Here is a 23135-nt window from a genome sequence, read left to right as displayed (position 1 = left end):
CTTCGCTCCGCAGCTTTCTACTTCGCCCCATGCTTCATCTCTTGTGTATTTTGCGGCGTCTCCAACCCTTGAACTGAGAGAATGTGAAATAAATCCCCACCAGCTGCTCCTCCTCCTGGATTGTCAGCAGCGGTACTGAAGAGGACCCCACCAGCTGCTGCTCCTGGATTGTCAGCAGCGGTACCGGAGCGGTCACATCCGTGCATTTATTGCGGGAGTCTCCGGGGTCCGAGTGCGATGGTGATGGGATCACTGAGCCTCTCCGGGTGGAAGAGACCATAGATGAGGGCAATCTGTCCACACAGAATGACTATGCAAACCCAGCACATGCACGCTCAGTGCAGCCACACATTACCGTGCACCGTCCCACCTGATGGTTTCCCTCCATCTTTGCCCCCCCCCCCTTCTTCTTTGATTGACAGCTCTGGCTTCATAGAGAAAGACAAGGGCAGAGATGGAGGGAAAACATCAGGTGGGACGGTGCACTGTAATGTATGGCCGCCATGGTGCACCGAGCGACTGTGCTGGGTTTGAACAGTCTCACCGATCTCCTTCTCGGATCTGTCTTGTTCACACTGGTGGTCCGAGTGGTGAAATATGGGGGAGCCCCCTGAAATATCACAGCAGTGTGAGGGGATCTGAGACTCTGGGGGTCCGAATGATGTGATATCTCAGGGTTCCCCCATATCACATCAGTGTGAGGGGATCTGTGAGACTCTGGGGGTCCGAGTGATGAGCTATGGGGGAGCCCCCCTGAGATATCACAGCGGTGTGAGGGGATCTGAGACTCTGGGGGTCCGAGTGATGAGCTATGGGGGAGCCCCCTGAGATATCACAGCGGTGTGAGGGGATCTGTGAGACTCTGGGGGTCCGAGTGATGAGCTATGGGGGAGCCCTTGGGGATATCACAGCGGGGTGAGGGGATCTGAGACTCTGGGGGTCCGAGTGATGAGCTATGGGGGAGCCCCCTGAGATATCACAGCGGTGTGAGGGGATCTGTGAGACTCTGGGGGTCCGAGTGATGAGATATGGGGGAGCCCCCTGAAATATCACAGCACTGTGAGGGGATCTGAGACTCGGGGGGGTCCGAGTGATGTGATATCTCGGGGCTCCCCCATATCACATCAGTGTGAGGGGATCTGTGAGACTCTGGGGGTCCGAGTGATGAGCTATGGGGGAGCCCCCTGAGATATCACAGCGGTGTGAGGGGATCTGAGACTCTGGGGGTCCGAGTGATGAGCTATGGGGGAGCCCCCTGAGATATCACAGCGGTGTGAGGGGATCTGTGAGACTCTGGGGGTCCGAGTGATGAGCTATGGGGGAGCCCCCTGAGATATTACAGCGGTGTGAGGGGATCTGAGACTCTGGGGGGTCCGAGTGCTGAGATATAGGGGTTCCCCTGATATATCACAGCGGTGTGAGGGGATCTGAGACTCTGGGGGTCCGAGTGCTGAGATATGGGGGGGTCCCCTGATATATCACAGCGGTGTGAGGGGATCTGTGACACTCTGGGGGTCTGAGTGATGAGCTATGGGGGGGCCCCCTGAGATATCACACGCCTGAGATCCCCCGGACTCGCACGGTTTGGATTGGTGGATATTTGCGGGGTCTTGTTACTCTTTGTTCTTTCTCTTCCGCTTCGTGTCTCTCTGTTGTGTTTGTTGTTTCTTGATTTTGGATTCTGGTAAATCGGAGCCGGATTCCAGAACTTGTCCCTTCTCGATATTCTCCGCTCAATCCTTCTGTTTCCCAATATTATATGTGGGGGAGAGTCGGGAGACCCCCATATACATCAGATGGTCGGCCGCTCCTTAAGAAATCCTCATCTGATGTGTATCATGACCCTTCCAGTGCCTGGACCCCCAGATTACACTAATGGGCTGGGGGCAAACAAGCAGCGTGTCCCCCTGTCCCTAATGGGCAGGGTTGGGTGTTGTGTATTTGCAGCAGTACGGGCCCCATTTAATCTTTCTGCTTTTCTTCCAGACTGTACAGGTTTCTCCCCGCTCTCCCGGACATTTGCACCGTACATCGCTGTGACCTGGCGCTATGCATCCTGGACCGGTGCATCTGCTGCTTTGTCTCTCGCTTCTCCTCCTGCCCACCAGGGCCGAATCAGGTACAAGGACAGAGTCATAATTTATCTATCTGATTAGTAATGATGAAATGGAAGCGGCACCACTGCTGGGATTGACAGTCTCTGACAGCAGAATAGTGAGTGCAGCTCTGGAGTATAATACAGGAGGTAACTCAGGATCAGTAATGGAATGTATGTACACAGTGACTGCACCAGCAGAATAGTGAGTGCAGCTCTGGAGTATAATACAGGAGGTAACTCAGGATCAGTAATGTAGTGTATGTACACAGTGACTGCACCAGCAGAATAGTGAGTGCAGCTCTGGAGTATAATACAGGAGGTAACTCAGGATCAGTAATGGAATGTATGTACACAGTGACTGCACCAGCAGAATAGTGAGTGCAGCTCTGGAGTATAATACAGGAGGTAACTCAGGATCAGTAATGTATGTACACAGTGACTGCACCAGCAGAATAGTGAGTGCAGCTCTGGAGTATAATACTCCGGTAATCTTTCGCCTTCTCTGTACGCAGTTGTTGCTGGTGTCTTGGGCAGATATTGTTGATATGTGCGCGGCGTGTCCTCGGTGTGCGGGGATGTGGATATTACTTTCCGGCTGTAACTCTTCCTCTTCTTCGCTGTTGCAGATGTGAGTCTTCGCTTTCTGTCGGAGCCGCTCTCCACGGTGCAGAAGCCGGGGAGCCGCGTCACCTTGCTGTGCTCTGCAGAGTCGCCGCGGCCGCACATTTCGTGGTTATTTAATGGAGACGTGTTGGACGGACGGAGCGGTGCGGACGTGGTTCCCGGGCAGCTCACCATCCAGGCTCTCGCTCCCCGCCACGTTGGACATTATCGGTGTTTGCTGAATTCCAGCGCCGGGTCCATCGTGAGCGCTGCTGCCGCCGTGTCCATGGCATGTGAGTCCTGCGGGCGGAGGGTCCTGCGGCTCGGACGCACTGACCCCTCGGGATATTACGGGGGTCACGTGGCCGCAGTCTTAGGACATTTTTTCTTGTTTTACAGATTTGGAAGATTTTACAAACTCCTCGAAAGTGACGGTGACGGCGGATGAAGGCAGCAGCGTGATCATTAACTGCAGCGCGCCGCACAGCGTCCCCCGGGCCCAGATGCATTACAAAGTGAGAGGGAAGTGGCTGGAGCGCTCGGCAGGTGGGCACCGTGGATGGATGGACGAGCCCCCCCCGCTAATATGGCATGGACCACTGTGTCACAATGTACCAGGCCCGGGGCCTTCAGCTTTGTGGCCCCGGTGTGGCTTGTGTGGCCCCTATCTGTGCAGCCACGCGTGATCAGTGCTTGGACCTCCCGGGAGTTGTCACGTCTCGCCTCTGTGGAGCTCCCCTCGAAGCCGAACCTGCTCCACACAGGCCGGAGACCCACGGCGGCTCAGGGACGGCGGACACTGCCCGTCTGTAGAGTAACACTTGGTGTCTTTTATGTTTTCAGACAAGTATCTGATCTTACCGTCTGGAAATCTGCAAATCTTCAACGTCTCCGGGGAGGACCGCGGCCCCTACAGATGTGCGGCCTATAATCCGATGACCCACGAGCGGAAGATCAGCGCCTCTGTCTACAAGCTGGGGATAAGAGGTGCGCAGCGGCCAGACGGACCCCCGCGGTTCTCCTCCCCCGGGGCTGTTGGTCAGACCCCCGCGGTTCTCCTCCCTCGGGGCTGCCGGTCAGACCCCCGTGGTTCTGCTCCCCGGGGATGCCGGTCAGACCCCCGTGGTTCTGCTCCCCGGGGATGCCGGTCAGACCCCCGTGGTTCTGCTCCCCGGGGATGCCGGTCAGACCCCCGTGGTTCTGCTCCCCGGGGATGCCGGTCAGACCCCCGTGGTTCTGCTCCCCGGTGCTGTCGGTCAGACCCCCGTGGTTCTGCTCCCCGGTGCTGTCGGTCAGACCCCCGTGGTTCTGCTCCCCGGTGCTGCCGATCAGACCCCCGTGGTTCTGCTCCCCGGTGCTGCCGGTCAGACCCCCGTGGTTCTGCTCCCTGGGGATGCCGGTCAGACCCCCGTGGTTCTGCTCCCCGGGGATGCCGGTCAGACCCCCGTGGTTCTGCTCCCCGGTGCTGTCGGTCAGACCCCCGTGGTTCTGCTCCCCGGTGCTGTCGGTCAGACCCCCGTGGTTCTGCTCCCCGGTGCTGCCGGTCAGACCCCCGTGGTTCTGCTCCCCGGTGCTGCCGGTCAGACCCCCGTGGTTCTGCTCCCCGGTGCTGCCGGTCAGACCCCCGTGGTTCTGCTCCCCGGGGATGCCGGTCAGACCCCCGTGGTTCTGCTCCCCGGGGATGCCGGTCAGACCCCCGTGGTTCTGCTCCCCGGTGCTGCTGGTCAGACCCCCGTGGTTCTGCTCCCCGGTGCTGCTGGTCAGACCCCCGTGGTTCTGCTCCCCGGTGCTGCCGGTCAGACCCCCGTGGTTCTGCTCCCCGGTGCTGCCGGTCAGACCCCCGTGGTTCTGCTCCCCGGTGCTGCCGGTCAGACCCCCGTGGTTCTGCTCCCCAGAGCTGTCGGTCAGACCCCCGTGGTTCTCCTCCCTCGGGGCTGCCGGTCAGACCACCGTGGTTTTGCTCTCCAGGTCTGGACTTTCCTCTTACATCTTTGTTTCCTTCTGACCAGATCCGGCTCACGATGATCCCAGTCTGGCGCCGCCGGTCATCACACACAGGCTGTCCGCTCACCCACATGACCCGCTGACTCTGGAGTGCGTGGCCGGGGGCACCGGTAATCATGTCCGCTGGTATAAAGATGGACGCGACGCTCTGGCGGACAGACGGAGGAAACTGTGGTACTCCCATCTAGTGATTGAGGATGTGGAAGCTGTGGATGGGGGTAACTACTCCTGTCAGCGCGGACACGACCCTCTGGAAACCATTCTGGTCAATTACACAGTCACCATTCTAGGTAAGAGGCCGAAATCCTCGTATCCTGAGTTATAATCGGCCGTCCCTGCGGGTTCACAAGCATTGCCCGGATGATGGGGTGCAGGGGCGCCAGGACAAAGTGACCCCGCAACGTCTGCATCTGATATAGACACAATCCTGGCTGTGGATACAGGAGATATAGATAGATATATATATGGCATCCAGAGATTGTTCTGTGTGGTGTAGTGTAGCGCACCGTACAGCTCTGCTATGTGGTGTAGTGTAGCGCCCCGTTCAGCTCTGCTATGTGGTGTAGTATAGCGCACCGTTCAGCTCTGCTATGTGGTGTAGCATGGCGTGCTCTTCAGCTCTATGTGCTGTTGTATAACGCACTGTTCAGCTCTATTTGCTGTTGTGTAGCGCACCGTTCAGCTCTGCTATGTGCTGTTGTGTAGCGCCCCGTTCAGCTCTGCTATGTGCTGTTGTATAGCGTCCCGTTGAGCTCTGCTATGTGCTGTTGTATAGCGCCCCGTTCAGCTCTGCTATGTGCTGTTGTATAGCGCCCCGTTCAGCTCTGCTATGTGCTGTTGTATAGCGCACTGTACAGCTCTGCTATGTGGTGTAGTGTAGCGCACCGTTCAGCTCTGCTATGTGCTGTTGTATAGCGCCCCGTTCAGCTCTGCTATGTGCTGTTGTATAGCGCCCCGTTCAGCTTTGCTATGTGCTGTTGTATAGCGCACTGTACAGCTCTGCTATGTGGTGTAGTGTAGCGCACCGTTCAGCTTTGCTATGTGGTGTAGTGTAGCACACTGTACAGCTCTGCTATGTGGTGTAGTGTAGCGCACTGTACAGCTCTGCTATGTGGTGTAGTGTAGCGCACTGTACAGCTTTGCTATGTGGTGTAGTGTAGCGCACCGTTCAGCTTTGCTATGTGCTGTTGTGTAGCGCACTGTACAGCTTTGCTATGTGGTGTAGTGTAGCGCACCGTTCATCTCTGCTATGTGGTGTAGTGTAGCGCACCGTTCAGCTCTGCTATGTGCTGTTGTATAGCGCACCGTACAGCTCTGCTATGTGGTGTAGTGTAGCGTCTCATACAGCTCTGCTATGTGGTGTAGTGTAGCGCACCGTTCAGCTTTGCTATGTGGTGTAGTGTAGCGCTCTGTGCAGCTCTGCTATGTGGTGTAGCGCACTGTACGGCTCTGCTATGTGGTGTAGTGTAGCGCACCGTACAGCTCTGCTATGTGGTGTAGTGTAGCGCACCGTACAGCTCTGCTATGTGGTGTAGTGTAGCGCACCGTACAGCTCTGCTATGTGGTGTAGTGTAGCGCACTGTACGGCTCTTCTGGCTGATTCTGGAGTGTCTTTTTCGCGGACTCTGCATTGTGTTGTTCCCCTGTTGCTCCTCCTGGGCGGTGACACAGATTTCATTGGTTCCCTGTATTCCCGCCCCTGAGCTTCCGTCTCTGCGGGGTCCTCACTAGTGAGGGGGTTATGGCAATGGCACCACTGTAATACTCCAAACCTTTGTGTTCGCTCCTGGTGCCCGGCTCCCTTCTAATGAATCCTCTGTGATGTGAGGATGCCCCCGGCACACGCGGCTCCGGACCCCGGCACACGCGGCTCCGGACCCCGGCACACGCGGCCTCAGCTGAGGCTGCACATTTATGTGATAATTCCCATCTGTATTTTCTATATTTTTGCTTTTCGCTTTCTGTATTTTTTGTCGTCGTTGTGGTCTGAACGCGGCAATTATCTGGATTTATTTCCCGGCTTATGTAATAGACGCTCTCATTATTTTGGCATGGGCAGCGCGCGCAGCTGGCAGCAGGAATCTCACATCCTCGCTGGCACGCTCCCGGTGCCACCACAACAAGCTCTCCATTATGTCAGACAAGGTGTCTGGGTGATGGATGGGCGGCAGGTCGGGCCCGCTGGCATTATGTCTGCCGAGCCAAGTCCAACAGTAATCAGGCGGAGACGGCTCCAAAAGCCGGAGATTTACGCCACCTTCTGATCACATAAATTACCACCGCCCCTCCCCCCGTAAATCTCAGGGCCCCCATCTACAGTCACCTCTGCGCTTTCCGGCCGTGTAGCCTCGCACAATGCAGGGACGTGTCACCTCCAGATGTGGCACCTCGCTCCGCTCCCCGGCACCTCGCTCCGCTGCCCAGCACCTCGCTCTCCGGCACCTCGCTCCGCTCCCCAGCACCTCGCTCCGCTCCCCAGCACCTCGCTCCGCTCCCCGACACCTCGCTCCGCTCCCCAGCACCTCGCTCTCCGGCACCTCGCTCCGCTAACCAGCACCTCGCTCCGCTCCCCGGCACCTCACGCTGCACCTTGCTCCGCTCCCCGGCACCTTGCTCCACTCCCCGGCACCTTGCTCCGCTCCCCGGCACCTCGCTCCGCTCCCTGGCACCTTGCTCCCTGGCACCTCGCTCCACTCCCCGGCACCTCGCTCCGCTCCCCGGCACCTCGCTGCACCTTGCTCCGCTCCCCGGCACCTCGCTCCGCTCCCCGGCACCTCGCTCCGCTCCCCGGCACCTCGCTCCGCTCCCCGGCACCTCGCTGCACCTTGCTCCGCTCTCCGGCATCTCGCTCCCCGGCACCGCGCTCCGCTCCCCGGCTCCTCTTGGCACCGGAGTCAGTTTCTTCCATTCCCGCCAGCTCCATATTTATGATGTTATTTTATGCTCGTTGTCCTGGTTCCAGTCGCTGCCGCAGTAAAATATAGGAAAATAGATGGAAATTACGTTTTATTGAAAAATCCTTCATTTCATATTTTACTGAATTTTTATTCCTTTTTTGATTCATCGAGTGAAACCCGCTAATCCGGAGTCTCCGCAGATCGTGATCCTGGCGGGAAAGGGACAATTATTGTAAAAAAAAAAAAAAAAGAGACGGGAGTCCATCAGCAGGAAGGGCCAAAACGTGCCCATTATTGGGGTGTTTGGTGCCGATACTTATGTGGTCGCTTCTGGGAATCTCCACCACTAAATTAGTGACAAAATGTATTTATTATTGGTGGAGGAAGGAGGACGTAGAGGGACCGGGAGGAGGGGGACTGTGTGACCGTCTGGTGCACAGCGTAAAAAAACTGCATCAACGTAACAAAATCCGTGTAAAGCGTTCTGTGGTCAGGGGCTCGCAGCAGCACGGGCAACGGGAGAATGACGAATATACACAGGGAAGACCACCATAAAATAACATTCATAGAAAAGAAAACCAGTGCACGAAGATCCTGCTCCCATGGTCCTCGATCCCATCGTCTCACACGGTCTTCCCTCCTTCACATGGTTCTCGCTCCCTCGCGCGGTCTTCGCTCCCTGTCCAGGTTAACATGGCCGGGGACACCTGTTTTTTCCCTTTCTTTTTCAGAAGGCTCATTACTTTTATAGCAGACAGCTGTGGATATATGTGCCGCCGTGTGCTGCCCGTCTGAGCTGTGGATATATGTGCCGCCGTGTGCTGCCCGTCTGAGCGGTGGATATATGTGCTGCCCGTCTGAGCGGTGGATATATGTGCTGCCCGTCTGAGCGGGGGATATATGTGCTGCCCGTCTGAGCGGTGGATATATGTGCCGCCATGTGCTGCCCGTCTGAGCGGGGGATATATGTGCCACCATGTGCTGCCCGTCTGAGCGGGGGATATATGTGCCACCGTGTGCTGCCCGTCTGAGCGGTGGATATATGTGCTGCCCGTCTGAGCGGTGGATATATGTGCCGCCATGTGCTGCCCGTCTGAGCGGGGGATATATGTGCCGCCATGTGCTGCCCGTCTGAGCGGGGGATATATGTGCCGCCATGTGCTGCCCGTCTGAGCTGTGGATATATGTGCTGCCCGTCTGAGCGGTGGATATATGTGCTGCCATGTGCTGCCCGTCTGAGCTGTGGATATATGTGCCGCCGTGTGCTGCCCGTCTGAGCGGTGGATATATGTGCTGCCATGTGCTGCCCGTCTGAGCTGTGGATATATGTGCCGCCATGTGCTGCCCATCTGAGCTGTGGATATATGTGCCGCCAGGTGCTGCTCGTCTGAGCGGTGGATATATGTGCCGCCATGTGCTGCCCGTCTGAGCGGTGGATATATGTGCCGCCATGTGCTGCCCGTCTGAGCTGCCCCGGTACATCCACAATGATTTATTGACGATCTCCTCATACAGTGATGGATCCTGGACGGTCAGTTGGACATGAATCGGGACGGGGGGGATAAGATCAGGGGGCACCAAAAGTGCTGCCAGAGTATACACTCCAAAAGCTGCCTGTGCTGCTGCTGCTACTCCTGGGGTCTATACTCCTGGATGGAGCGTTGTAGGGGCACAGCGCCCCCTGTGGGACCCCTGCATGACAGATGGCAGTGCCACCATGTGAAGTCCTTTGCAGTGAGGGGCTTAGCACCACTCAGTAATTGGTTCCCTTATGTAACTTTTAGGGGCTCAGAGGCTTTCCCCGCCTGCTTCCTTGGGGGTAGGACTGTAGAGAATAATCACATGATCACATTGGGCTGCACTGATTGGCTGCCTGTTTGCAGATCGTACTAGCGCCCTCTAGTGCAGGAGTTTCTCCGCAGCGGTGCAGTGTCGTCATTCTAAGGGTTTGTGTTCCTTTAAGCAGATCACATGGAATTTCTTAGCACTTTCTTTTGTCTCGGGGTGTCTTTTGTCTCGGGGGTGTCTTGTGTCTCGGGGGGTCTTGTGTCTCGGGGGGGTCTATTGGCTCGGGGGGTACTTTTGGCTCGGGGGGGGTCTTTTGGCTCGGGGGGTCTTTTGTTTCGGGGGGTCTTTTGTTTCGGGGGGTCTTTTGTTTCGGGGGGGTCTTTTGTTTCGAGGGGGTCTTAGTCTTGGGAGGGTCTTTTGTCTCGGCTCGTGTCTTTGTCTTGGGGGGTGTCTTTGTCTCGGGGGGTGTCTTTGTCTCGGGGGTGTCTTGTGTCTCGGGGGGTCTTGTGTCTCGGGGGGGGGTCTTTTGGCTCGGGGGGGTCTTTTGGCTCGGGGGGTCTTTTGGCTCGGGGGGTCTTTTGTTTCGGGGGGTCTTTTGTTTCGGGGGGGTCTTTTGTTTCGAGGGGGTCTTAGTCTTGGGAGGGTCTTTTGTCTCGGCTCGTGTCTTTGTCTCGGGGGGGGTGTCTGTCTCGGGGGGGGTCTTTATCTCGGGGGGGGGGGTCTTTGTCTCGGGGGGGTGTCTTTGTCTCGGGGGGGCCTTTGTCGTGAATTGCCGGATGACTGTGGCGCTGCTGTGGTGTTTCTTGGTGCTCCGTTCTCTTGTACGGATTTGTTGCCGTTTTTCCCGTCTCTTGAGACGTTTGTTCTTCTAATATTTACTGATTATTTTTACATTTGTCCCTTTTTTTTTTTTTGCAGAGGTCCCGTACATTTCGCAGCCCCCTGAGGACCAGTCCGTGCTGCTGGGGGCAGAGGTCACTTTTACCTGTGAGGCGCAGGGTCACCCCCCTCCTAATATCACCTGGCTGCACAACTCCAGGACGGTGCCTCCTTCCTCGCGCCGCCGCCATTCGGGGAGCAAACTCCACATTGTGAACGTGATGGCGGAGGATTCTGGGATGTACCAGTGTATGGCGGAGAACGGCGTAGGCGGGGTGCAGGCGGCAGCGCGGCTCTGGGTGCAATCAGGTGGGTGAATATAGAACGGATATATGGAGTCGGAGCATCTTCGCACCGCATGGTGTATATACACTTCTTAAAGGGGAAGTGCTGACTCCCATATTACAGGTGCAGGGGTTTGGGCTGACACAAGACTGTTAAAAATATATAACTTACTTTTTACAAAGACGCTCGGAGAAGCCGCCATTAATGTTAGCGCCGCTGCTATTGTCAATGTCCACTCCATTTACAACAATGCAAGAGCGCCACCTGCTGTCAGACCGGAGTATTGCACCGCAGATGACGCTCAGTATGAGCCGGGAGACGCCGATTGTGGCCACAGGAAGGGACCGGTTTCCCGGGTTTGGGCTTTTATGATAGAAATCTTTCTGGAGAAATTCTGGAGGTTTTTATTATCTTTTACTCCGGACTTTCTCCAGTTACAACAAGGAAAAGTGACAAATCCATGAGCGTCCCCCGGCAGAGCCGCAACCCCCGGAAATGGGAAACCTCACCTTATAGATTGCAGCCCCCCGATGCCCAGAGACCCTCACAGATTGATCACATCCCCCAGCAGTGAGGTGTACGGCCCACGCAGATTACATGGCCGTGGAGACCGAGTGATCAGAGGGCTCTCTACAGCTGGGGGGTCTGTAATCACTGCCCACTGCCATATGGGGGGGATCTGTAATCACTGCCATAGGGGGGATCTGTAATCACTGCCATAGGGGGGATCTGTAATCACTGCCATAGGGGGGATCTGTAATCACTGCCATAGGGGGGATCTGTAATCACTGCCGTGGGGGATCTGTAATCACTGCCGTGGGGGGGGGGGGGATCTGTAATCACTGCTGGGGGGGGATCTGTAATCACTGCTGTGAGGGGGGGATCTGTAATCACTGCTGCGAGGGGGGGTTCTGTAATCACTGCTGCGAGGGGGGGTTCTGTAATCACTGCCGTAGGGGGGGGGATCTGTAATCACTGCTGTAGGGGGGGGGGATCTGTAATCACTGCTGTGGGGTGGGGGGAATCTGTAATCACTGCTGTAGGGGGGGGATCTGTAATTACTGCTGTAGGGGGGGGAACTGTAATCACTGCTGCAGGGGGGAGGATCTGTAATCACTGCTGTAGGGGGGGGGGGGATCTGTAATCACTGCTGTAGGGGGGGATCTGTAATCACTGCTGTAGGGGGGGATCTGTAATCACTGCTGTAGGGGGGGGATCTGTAATCACTGCTGTGGGGGGGGGATCTGTAATCACTGCTGTGGGGGGGGGGATCTGTAATCACTGCTGTAGGGGGGGGATCTGTAATCACTGCTGTAGGGGGGGGGATCTGTAATCACTGCTGTAGAGGGGGGGATCTGTAATCACTGCTGTAGGGGGGGGGGATCTGTAATCACTGCTGTAGAGGGGGGGATCTGTAATCACTGCTGTAGAGGGGGGGATCTGTAATCACTGCTGTAGAGGGGGGGATCTGTAATCACTGCTGTAGGGGGGGGGATCTGTAATCACTGCTGTAGGGGGGGATCTGTAATCACTGCTGTAGGGGGAGATCTGTAATCACTGCTGTAGGGGGGGATCTGTAATCACTGCCGTAGGGGGGGGGGTCTGAAATCACTGCCATAGGGGGGGATCTGTAATCACTGCCGTGGGGGGGGGGGTCTGTAATCACTGCTGGGGGGATCTGTAATCACTGCTGTAGGGGGGGGATCTGTAATCACTGCTGTAGGGGGGATCTGTAATCACTGCTGTAGGGGGGATCTGTAATCACTGCTGTAGGGGGGATCTGTAATCACTGCTGTAGGGGGGGATCTGTAATCACTGCTGTAGGGGGGGATCTGTAATCACTGCTGTAGGGGGGGATCTGTAATCACTGCTGTAGGGGGGGGATCTGTAATCACTGCTGTAGGGGGGGGATCTGTAATCACTGCTGTAGGGGGGGGATCTGTAATCACTGCTGTAGGGGGGGGATCTGTAATCACTGCTGTAGGGGGGGATCTGTAATCACTGCTGTAGGGGGGGATCTGTAATCACTGCTGTAGGGGGGGGATCTGTAATCACTGCTGTAGGGGGGGGATCTGTAATCACTGCTGTAGGGGGGATCTGTAATCACTGCTGTAGGGGGGGATCTGTAATCACTGCTGTAGGGGGGGATCTGTAATCACTGCTGTGGGGGGGATCTGTAATCTCTGCTGTAGGGGGGGATCTGTAATCACTGCTGTAGGGGGGGATCTGTAATCACTGCTGTAGGGGGGGGGGATCTGTAATCACTGCTGTAGGGGGGGGGATCTGTAATCACTGCTGTAGGGGGGGGGCGATCTGTAATCACTGCTGTAGGGGGGGATCTGTAATCACTGCTGTAGGGGGGGATCTGTAATCACTGCTGTAGGGGGAATTTCTCCTGATTTCTCAGAAGGGTTTGCATCTGGACAGTTTCCGTTCTGGCTCCTGGGAGAGTTGGGTGCTGTGGGGAGCGCAGTTCTTGTTTTGCATCCTGTAATGTGATCACTTTATTCCTTGCAGAATCCGGCTCCAGACCCTCCATTGTGTCACCGCCTACAAGTGTGAGTGTTGTTAATGGAGACTGGGTGACCCTGACCTGCAACGCCACCGGTCAGCCCACACCCTTCATGCGCTGGTTTGACAGCAACGGCGCCATCAGTAGTCACCCATCACAAATCCTGCGCCCCAAACCTCGCAAGGCGTCACAGTCCAGGGCGGCGGCCTCCAGCAGCCAGGACGCCGCGCACGTGATCATGTCCCAGGCCGGCTCCAGCTCCCTGTATATCCCGGCCGTCCGGGCGCAGCACGCCGGGAGATACGTCTGCGAGGCGTCCAATCACTTCGGCTGGACACGAGCGGAAGCCACGCTGACCGTCGGTAAGTGCCACCAGTGGCTGAAACATTGGCTGCAAATTGAAATTCCGTCTCCAAACGTATCCAAAGCGAAATGAGAAATGTTTCTGGGCATCGCGGCCCCAGCGCGGGTGTAATGGTGAAATCACCGTCAGCCGGCACACGGGGCGCGGTCAGCCGGGCACACGGGGCGCGGTCAGCCGGGCACACGGGGCGCGGTCAGCCGGGCACACGGGGCGCGGTCAGCCGGGCACACGGGGCGCGGTCAGCCCGTCACTCACGAGACTGCCTGGCTTTGGACTTGAATAGAGAAGAAAATAGAAGAAAATATGATACATGTACAGAAGGTGTAATGGAGGGAGAGGGGTCTGGGGGGGGCTGCGCGGGGGGAGGGGGGTTACACCACATGGCGGCCACAGACCGGAGATTTTCTGTATCTTCAGGTTTGTCGTCCGTGCTCTCTGCTGTTGGGTCCCATAAGGTCGTTCTACCCCTTTATTTTTAGCCCTGGAGAAGATATTGGGGGAATTATTGTTCCCCGGGTTTCTGTGGGACTCGGCCATGTTTCGCCCCCTTCTGGCCGTTGTCTTGCATCACATCCATACAATAATATGTGCCACCTTATGTTGCTGGGATCTTGCAGTCTCAGGATACCGGCCCCCCCGGAGTATAAATCCTGACACCTTCATGTGCAGAGGGCCCCCTCCTCGTCCCTGCGGCCCCCTCCTCGTCCCTGCGGCCCCCTCCTTGTCCCTGCGGCCCCCTCCTCGTCCCTGCGGCCCCCACCTTGTCCCTGCAGCCCCCCCTCGTCCCCGTGGCCCCCCCTCGTCCCCGCGGCCCCCACCTGGTCCCTGCGGCCCCCTCCTCGTCCCTGCGGCCCCCCCTCGTCCCCGTGGCCCCCTCCTCGTCCCGGTGGTTCCGCTGTTGAACTCCTAAGTGGAAACATTGAAGTTTTCTCGGCGCCTTCTCTCCGGCGTCTCGTACTGGTCTTATACTGGTGCCTGTGTTTGCTAATCGCAGGCGGCCGGTGCTGGGAACCTATTACCACCAGTTTCCGTCTGCAGCGGTGACTCAGCCGCTCGCGTGTTTGTGTACGGGGTATGAATAGCAGATATGTGCTAACCCTTCCTTACATCACCGAGATTTGCCTTTCAGGACTCTGGGAAAGCTTGGTGACAACCAACATGGCTGCAATTACAGATCTATTAAAATCGCCACCCAACTTTTCCAAACTTCTTACAAATCTGCGTACAGAATTATTTCACTACTGAAATAGGCACCCAACTTCTCCCAGCTCCTGAATGGCACCTCTGCTTAGTGAGAGCATTTTCTGTCCCGGTATCCCATATACTAATGGATAATTTGCCTTTATGGACAGTAGGAAAGCTGGGTGACAACCAATATGATCACATGTATTAAAGCCACCCAGCTTTCCCAGGCTCCTGAATGGCAGAACAGCTGCCTTGTGCAGTAATGGCCCCATATTAGTGATCACCCAGCTTTCCCAGGCTCCTGAATGGCAGAACGGCTGCCTTGTGCAGTAATGGCCCCCATATTAGTGATCACCCAGCTTTCCCAGGCTCCTGAATGGCAGAACGGCTGCCTTGTGCAGTAATGGCCCCATATTAGTGGTCACCCAGCTTTCCCAGGCTCCTGAATGGCAGAACAGCTGCCTTGTGCAGTAATGGCCCCCATATTAGTGGTCACCCAGCTTTCCCAGGCTCCTGAATGGCAGAACGGCTGCCTTGTGCAGTAATGGCCCCCATATTAGTGGTCACCCAGCTTTCCCAGGCTCCTGAATGGCAGAACGGCTGCCTTGTGCAGTAATGGCCCCCATATTAGTGGTCACCCAGCTGTCCTAGGGTCCTGATAAGTTTGGAGGAGCTGAATTATGCAGTGTAATTAATACGATGGATTTGTTTTATTGATCCTTTAGTTCCCTATGAGACGAGCACGATACATTTGGATGTGGCGCCCTCTGGTGGCACAAGGACTACGGCAGACCCCGTCCTGACCAGCGCTGCCCCCACAGAGAAGCCGGTCAATGCCACCATGTTACCCGAGGCGCCCATCATCCTCAGCCCGCCGCAGGCCACCAAGCCGGACATGTATTTCTTGGTGTGGCGATCAGGACGGGATGGCGGCCTACCAATAAACGCTTACTTTGTGCGCTATCGGAAGGTGAGCGCCATCATATACCGTAGTGCAGTATAATTAGTAAGATTTCCCGAGAACGATCCTGCACATTATAAAATGATCTCTCACCTCCGTAGCTGGATGACGATGGAAACGTGGTGGGATCCTGGAACTCAATCCGTGTCCCGGCCAGCGAGAACGAATTCCACCTGACAGAGCTGGAGCCTGCAAGTCTATACGAGGTGCTGATGGTGGCCAGGAACGCAGCGGGCGAGGGGCAACCGGCTATGCTCACATTCCGGACCAGCAAAGGTGAGGCTTGTACTGATCCTGAGTCACATCCTGTATTATACTCCAGAGCTGCACTCACTATTCTGCTGGTGCAGTCACTGTGTACATACATTACTGATCCTGAGTTATATCCTGTATTATACTACAGAGCTGCACTCACTATTCTGCTGGTGCAGTCACTGTGTACATACATTACATTACTGATCCTGAGTTACCTCATGTATTATACTCCAGAGCTGCACTCACTATTCTGCTGGTGCAGTCACTGTGTACATACATTACATTACTGATCCTGAGTTACCTCCTGTATTATACTGCAGAGCTGCACTCACTATTCTGCTGGTGCAGTCACTGTGTACATACATTACATTACTGATCCTGAGTTACCTCCTGTAATATACTTCAGAGCTGCACTCACTATTCTGCTGGTGCAGTCACTGTGTACATACATTACTGATCCTGAGTTATATCCTGTATTATACTACAGAGCTGCACTCACTATTCTGCTGGTGCAGTCACTGTGTACATACATTACATTACTGATCCTGAGTTACCTCCTGTATTATACTCCAGAGCTGCACTCACTATTCTGCTGGTGCAGTCACTGTGTACATACATTACATTACTGATCCTGTACTGATCCTGAGTTACATCCTGTATTATATTCCAGAGCTGCACTCACTATTCTGCTGGTGCAGTCACTGTGTACATACATTACATTACTGATCCTGAGTTACATCCTGTATTATATTCCAGAGCTGCACTCACTATTCTTCTGGTGCAGTCACTGTGTACATACATTACATTACTGATCCTGAGTTACATCCTGTATTATACTCCAGAGCTGCACTCACTATTCTGCTTTTCTCTCACAATTCTCTGCTTTCTTGGTAATTTGCACTTTGGAGATGTCTCCTGTCCCTCAGGCACTGTGCATACATTACATTACCCATCCTGTATTATACTCCAGAGCTGCACTCACAATTCTGCTGGTGCAGTCACTGTAGATACATTACATTACTGATCCTGAGTTAACTCCTGTATTATCCTGCAGAGCTGCACTCACTCTTCTGCTTTTCTCTCACAATTCTCGGCTTTCTTGGTACTTTGCACTCTGGAGATGTCTCCTGTCCCTCAGGCACTGTGCATAGATTACTGCTAATGTAGGAAAACTAACAATCTTCCGTTCCAGCAGCCTTTAGTCGTTTGCTGACCACCTTGCTGACTGTTTCCAGGATTTCCCAGCTGTGCGCTGTATGTCTGGCTATTGGAGCATGTCGGCACATGGAATATTTCGGCGCACAACCCCTGACGTGAGCTTGTTCTTTATTTTGCACAGAGAAGAGCTCGTCTTCTAAGAACACGCTGGCCCCGTCCCCTCCGGTGGGAGGTCACCGGCAGATCATCCCGGCGGTGCAGAAGGATTCTTTCCGGCACAGCAGTGGTGAGTCCGTCCTCGGTGCCATGGTCTGCACAGGTTATCACTTCTGCTGCAGTCAGACACTTCCTGTTCTAAAGTGGCTGATAACAGAGAACCATACTGCGCCACTTAGATGTGTTCACCCTTCGCAGTAATGGGTCTTTTTTTTTCTGACGTGATATTTGTGTGTTTTAACTCTTTCCTCTCCTCTCTTATCTTCTCTTTGTTTCCTGCTGTCTTTGTCCAAAGGGGATTGTGTTGTGTAAGTATCAGCCGCGAGGGAGGAGGTGAGCGCCGTGTCCATCTCCGCGCCGCGTCCATCTCCTCACCCGCCACTAACACCATGCTGCCCTACATCCACTCCATCTCTGTGCCCCAGATCATTGCTTCACCCATGTGTTACTGTGCACCCCGGGGGACTCGGGGAGTTGAGGGATTCATGTTGTTCTATTTAATGTGAATTAAAGATGAAAAAGAATTAGAAGTAGACTGTACTGCAATATGTAAGGAGGACTGGTGCTAAAGCGGGGTGATGAGGCGAGTGTGGCTACAGCAGAGCAGAGGTCTGGAGCGGGGCTGGTGTGGCAGGGGCTGCGGCAGAGCAGAGGTCTGGAGCGGGGCTGGTGTGGCAGGGGCTGCGGCAGTGAAGAGGTCTGGAGCGGGGTTGGTGTGGCAGGGGCTGCAGCAGAGCAGAGGTCTGGAGCGGGGCTGGTGTGGCAGGGGATGCAGCAGAGCAGAGGTCTGGAGCAGGGCTGGTGTGGCAGGGGCTGCAGCAGAGCAGAGGTCTGGAGCGGGGCTGGTGTGGCAGGGGCTGCAGCAGAGCAGATGTCTGGAGCGGGGCTGGTGTGGCAGGGGCTGCAGCAGAGCAGAGGTCTGGAGCGGGGCTGGTGTGGCAGGGGCTGCAGCAGAGCAGAGGTCTGGAGCGGGGCTGGTGTGGCAGGGGATGCAGCAGAGCAGAGGTCTGGAGCAGGGCTGGTGTGGCAGGGGCTGCAGCAGAGCAGAGGTCTGGAGCGGGGCTGGTGTGGCAGGGGCTGCAGCAGAGCAGAGGTCTGGAGCGGGGCTGGTGTGGCAGGGGATGCAGCAGAGCAGAGGTCTGGAGTGGGGCTGGTGTGGCAGGGGCTGCAGCAGAGCAGAGGTCTGGAGCGGGGCTGGTGTGGCAGGGGCTGCAGCAGAGCAGAGGTCTGGAGTGGGGCTGGGGTGACAGGGGCTGCAGCAGGGCTGGTGTGGCAGGGGCTGCAGCAGAGCAGAGGTCTGGAGCGGGGCTGGTGTGGCAGGGGATGCAGCAGAGCAGAGGTCTGGAGCGGGGCTGGTGTGGCAGGGGCTGTAGCAGAGCAGAGGTCTGGAGTGGGGCTGGTGTGGAAGGGGATGCAGCAGAGCAGAGGTCTGGAGTGGGGCTGGTGTGGCAGTGGCTGCAGCAGAGCAGAGGTCTGGAGTGGGGCTGGTGTGGCAGGGGCTGTAGCAGAGCAGAGGTCTGGAGTGGGGCTGGTGTGGCAGGGGATGCAGCAGAGCAGAGGTCTGGAGCGGGGCTGGTGTGGCAGGGGCTGCAGCAGAGCAGAGGTCTGGAGCGGGGCTGGTGTGGCAGGGGATGCAGCAGAGCAGAGGTCTGGAGCGGGGCTGGAGTGGCAGAGGATGCAGCAGAGCTGGTGGGGTCCCAGCAGGGGCAGGACATGTGGGGTGTTCGGTGCCGCAGAGGCGATCGCAATGTCCATGTTTTACCCTTTGTTCTGCATTCACCGTTCTAAATTGCATTTCCATTCCCCTTCAGTCCCTGAAGCCCCCGACCGACCGACCATCTCCACTGCCTCTGAGACCTCGGTGTATGTGACGTGGATCCCCAGAGCCAACGGCGGCTCCCCAATAACCTCCTTTAAAGTGGAGTATAGGAAAAATGGGAAGGCCTGGATGATGGCTGCGGAGAACATTCCTCCATCAATGCTGTCCGTGGAGGTCTCTAACCTGGAGCCAGGTATATGAGCTGCCTGTAGCTGTGACCTGCAGCTGGAGCGGCTGTTGGAGCCTGCAGCTGGAGCGGCTGTTGGAGCCCGCAGCTGGAGCAGCTGCTACAACCCGCAGCTGGAGCGGCTGCTACAACCTGCTGAGCATCCGTACTCCTTTCCACCTGCTGAGCATCCGTACTCCTTTCCACAGGTGCAGTGTATAAATTTCGAGTTATTGCCATTAATACTTATGGGGAGAGCCGGCACAGTACAGTGTCCCGACTTTACCAAGTGGCCGGATACAGCAGCCGCCTCCCCAACCCGCTGATCGTCGGTCCTCGCATCGACCACACGGAGGCGGTGACGGACACGGAGATCCTGCTGAAGTGGACGGTGAGCGACTCTCCGCTTCCCCTCACTTCTCACGTTACTTACGGGACGTCTTATAGTTCTTCTTTTTTTTTTTCCAGTACATTCCAGCAAACAATAACAACACCCCGATCCAAGGCTTCTACATCTACTATCGCCCCACGGACAGCGACAACGACAGCGATTACAAGAGAGACATGGTGGAAGGTGAGCGCCGGGTGGGGTCCGCATGCTGCGCTCAGACATGAGCCCCATAGTACCGAGCTGAGGGGAGCCGTATCATTATGTCTGATTACAGGGACGAAAAAGCAACATCAGATCAGTCACCTGCAGCCGGAGACGTCTTATGACATCAAGATGCAGTGCTTCAACGAGCGGGGGGCGAGCGACTACAGCAACGTGATGATGTGCGAGACCAAAGGTACGAGGCAGCGGCCGAGCGGCAATCACCCAGCCCCGCGTCATTAAGACCAGCGCTTTACACTCCGGTCCTGGTGACGATCGCACCGGAGAGAAAAAGATGCCAAATTTACTAAGATGCGAGCGTCACCCCCAAATAGATCAGCCCCAAATAGATCAGCCCCAAATAGATCAGCCCCAAATAGATCACCCCCAAATAGATCACCCCCAAATAGATCACCCCTGTACATTTAGGTCATAATTCCCGTCACCTTTGTAATGTAAATTGTGATGCATTTGTTGCTCCTGACTGCGCCCTCTTGTGGCTAAGGACTACTCAATTTTTAGAAAAACGGTGGAGCTGCCTGGGACTGGCGTAAAAAAGGCAAAAGCGCAAAACATTGTGCAACATTTGAGATTTATGCCAGAATCTTGGTGAAAACTGATAAATGACATCTGACACGCCGGCACTCGGGATATAGGCTACGGACGCCGGCGCTCGGGATATAGGCTACGGACGCCGGCGCTCGGGATATAGGATACGGACGCCGGCACTCGGGATATAGGATACGGACGCCGGCACTCGGGATATAGGATACGGACGCCGGCACTCGGGATATAGGATACGGACGCCGGCGCTTGGGATATAGGATACTGACGCCGGCGCTCGGGATATAGGATACGGACGCCGGCACTCGGGATATAGGATACGGACGCCGGCGCTCGGGATATAGGATACGGACGCCGGCGCTCGGGATATAGGATACGGACGCCGGCACTCGGGATATAGGATACGGACGCCGGCGCTCGGGATATAGGATACGGACGCCAGCACTCGGGATATAGGATACGGACGCCGGCGCTCGGGATATAGGATACGGACACCGGCGCTCGGGATATAGGATACGGACGCCGGCGCTCGGGATATAGGATACGGACACCGGCGCTCGGGATATAGGATACAGACGCCGACACTCGGGATATAGGATACTGACACCGGCGCTCGGGATATAGGATACGGACGCCGGCGCTCAGGATATAGGATACCGACGCCGGCGCTCGGGATATAGGATACCGACGCCAGCAATCGGGGATGGGACGATGACGCCGATGCTTGGGGAACAGGACGATGACGCTCGAGGGAACAGGACGATGACGCTCGAGGGAACAGGACGATGACACCGACGCTGGAGAGGACGATGACGCTCGAGAGGACGGGCTGATGACGACGACGCTCAGGGGCGGGCGGAAAGATGACACCGACGCTTGGGGGATGGGACAATTGCACACAGATGTCAGTCTTTTCCCCTCACTTATGTGTAACGTCTTTACATTACAGCCCGCCGCAGTCCTGGAGCCTCAGAGTACCCGGTGCTAGAGCTCAGCACTCCTTCCATCATAGAGCGAGGCGGGCAGGGAAGCTCCAGCTCATCCAGTACACTGACCCGCAGCGGAGACATGCTCTATGTGATCGTGGGCTGTGTGTTAGGCGGGATGGTCCTGATCCTCATGACCTTCATTGCTATATGTCTCCTGAAACATCGGCAGCAGAGTCTCCTGCACAGTAAGTTCTTATCAGCCACGATCAGAACCTCCCATATCAGCTGCTCGGTATATAGTGTTCAGTGTAAGAAAACCCAAGCTCAAATAATGGAGACGTTACTGTACAAAGAATGGTGCAAAGATCCCACCTCCCTGAATACCAATCACCTGTGCGCAAAACAAGAAGGGAAAGGGGGCAGAAATATGCTAAAAAGATGCAGAATAGTGAGTGCAGCTCTGGAGCATAATACAGGAGGTAACTCAGGATCAGTAATGTATGTACAGTGACTGCACCAGCAGAATAGTGAGTGCAGCTCTGGAGTATAATACAGCATGTAACTCAGGATCAGTAATGTAATGTATGTACACAGTGACTGCAGCAGCAGAATAGTGAGTGCAGTTCTGAAGTATAATACAGGAGGTAACCCAGGATCAGTAATGTAATGAATGTACACAGTGACTGCACCAGCAGAATAGTGAGTGCAGCTCTGGAGTATAATACAGGAGGTAACCCAGGATCAGTAATGTAATGAATGTACACAGTGACTGCACCAGCAGAATAGTGAGTGCAGCTCTGGAGTATAATACAGGAGGTAACTCAGGATCAGTAATGTAATGTATATACACAGTGACTGCACCAGCAGAATAGTGAGTGCAGCTCTGGAGTATAATACAGAATGTAAACTGTGATAGATGATATCTGATACTTATTCGTGTCTCTTCTGGGCTTGTGTCTTTATAGAGTTTGAGCCTCCTGGTTATCTTTATCAAGGGTCAGATCTCAATGGCCAAATGATTGAATATACCACTTTACCGGGAACAAGTCTCATTAACGGGAACATTCATGGCGGATATATGGGAAACGGGACCCTCACCAATGGCTGCCCCCACCTGTATCACAGCGTCCATAATGGAATGAATGGCGTCCTGAATGGAGAATTGTATACGACCTGTCCGAATTCTCTTAAGGGAACATGTCCGGTGTATGAGCATTTACCACACAGCATCTCCAATGTACGTCCACCCTAATAATGACTATCCCTTGTATAACAACGTGCTCCATATCTGATCACACGGTCCATGACGTTGGGGATATTTTGTATTCCAGGGTGGAGTGTTATACTCATCTGTTCCCCAGACGGACCCCTCCGAGTGCCGGACCTGCAGGAACTGCTGCAATAATAACAGGTTGGTTTGGGCCTGTGGTGCCGCGCTGGTCAGTACAGGGTCGTGCTCAATAACGGGTCAGTGCAGGGTCCCCTCATCCACCCTGTATACCGCACACAGGGGGTGGAGATCTGCTTTCTGGGGTTTGAGGAGGTTGACACTGACAACATTGTAATTTCTTTTCTTCTCTCAGGTGTTTTAACAAAATCAATGACTCTTACAGCAGCAATGGCTCAGCCAGGGCTCCGCACCAAGGGGAGACCCAAGACCCCAAACCACTCGGCCATGGGTCAACGCCCCTCAATTCTTCATCTGGGGAACCAGAGTGTGCTCCAGGATCAGAGGTAGATCTGAAAGAAAAGGATGTACAGGTCCCGGCATGTGCCCCCCACCAAGATGGGACACCAGAGATGATAGCCGCCCCTCATGAAGGTGAGGGTGCTAATGGTGGTGGGTCTGAGCGGGCCCTC

At 55.5% G+C, this 23135-nt stretch overlaps 1 protein-coding gene across 4 annotated transcripts in view; it reads left to right on the top strand.

Moving 5' to 3' along the window:
* Positions 1-23135, top strand: part of CDON (cell adhesion associated, oncogene regulated) — a 132070-nt gene that overhangs the window by 105025 nt on the left and 3910 nt on the right. For 2 of the 4 annotated variants that reach the window (XM_075328503.1, XM_075328502.1), the window contains 18 exons: positions 1987-2119; positions 2725-2994; positions 3101-3247; positions 3545-3688; positions 4711-4995; positions 10309-10578; positions 13072-13428; positions 15341-15585; positions 15678-15852; positions 17171-17275; positions 19017-19217; positions 19400-19581; positions 19659-19764; positions 19856-19978; positions 21296-21520; positions 22241-22512; positions 22607-22686; positions 22859-23097. In XM_075328503.1, the coding sequence (XP_075184618.1) occupies positions 2050-2119; positions 2725-2994; positions 3101-3247; positions 3545-3688; positions 4711-4995; positions 10309-10578; positions 13072-13428; positions 15341-15585; positions 15678-15852; positions 17171-17275; positions 19017-19217; positions 19400-19581; positions 19659-19764; positions 19856-19978; positions 21296-21520; positions 22241-22512; positions 22607-22686; positions 22859-23097 (3496 nt within the window). In that variant the 5' untranslated portion in view covers positions 1987-2049. The remainder of the gene's footprint in view (positions 1-1986; positions 2120-2724; positions 2995-3100; positions 3248-3544; positions 3689-4710; positions 4996-10308; positions 10579-13071; positions 13429-15340; positions 15586-15677; positions 15853-17170; positions 17276-19016; positions 19218-19399; positions 19582-19658; positions 19765-19855; positions 19979-21295; positions 21521-22240; positions 22513-22606; positions 22687-22858; positions 23098-23135) is intronic. The other 2 variants (XM_075328504.1, XM_075328506.1) reach the window with 2 other exon arrangements.

This window comes from Anomaloglossus baeobatrachus, chromosome 11 (assembly GCF_048569485.1).
Source record: "Anomaloglossus baeobatrachus isolate aAnoBae1 chromosome 11, aAnoBae1.hap1, whole genome shotgun sequence".
Taxonomy (NCBI): domain Eukaryota; kingdom Metazoa; phylum Chordata; class Amphibia; order Anura; family Aromobatidae; genus Anomaloglossus; species Anomaloglossus baeobatrachus.
The sequence above is the reverse complement of the archived record's forward strand: the minus strand, read 5'-3'. Positions and strand labels throughout refer to the sequence as shown.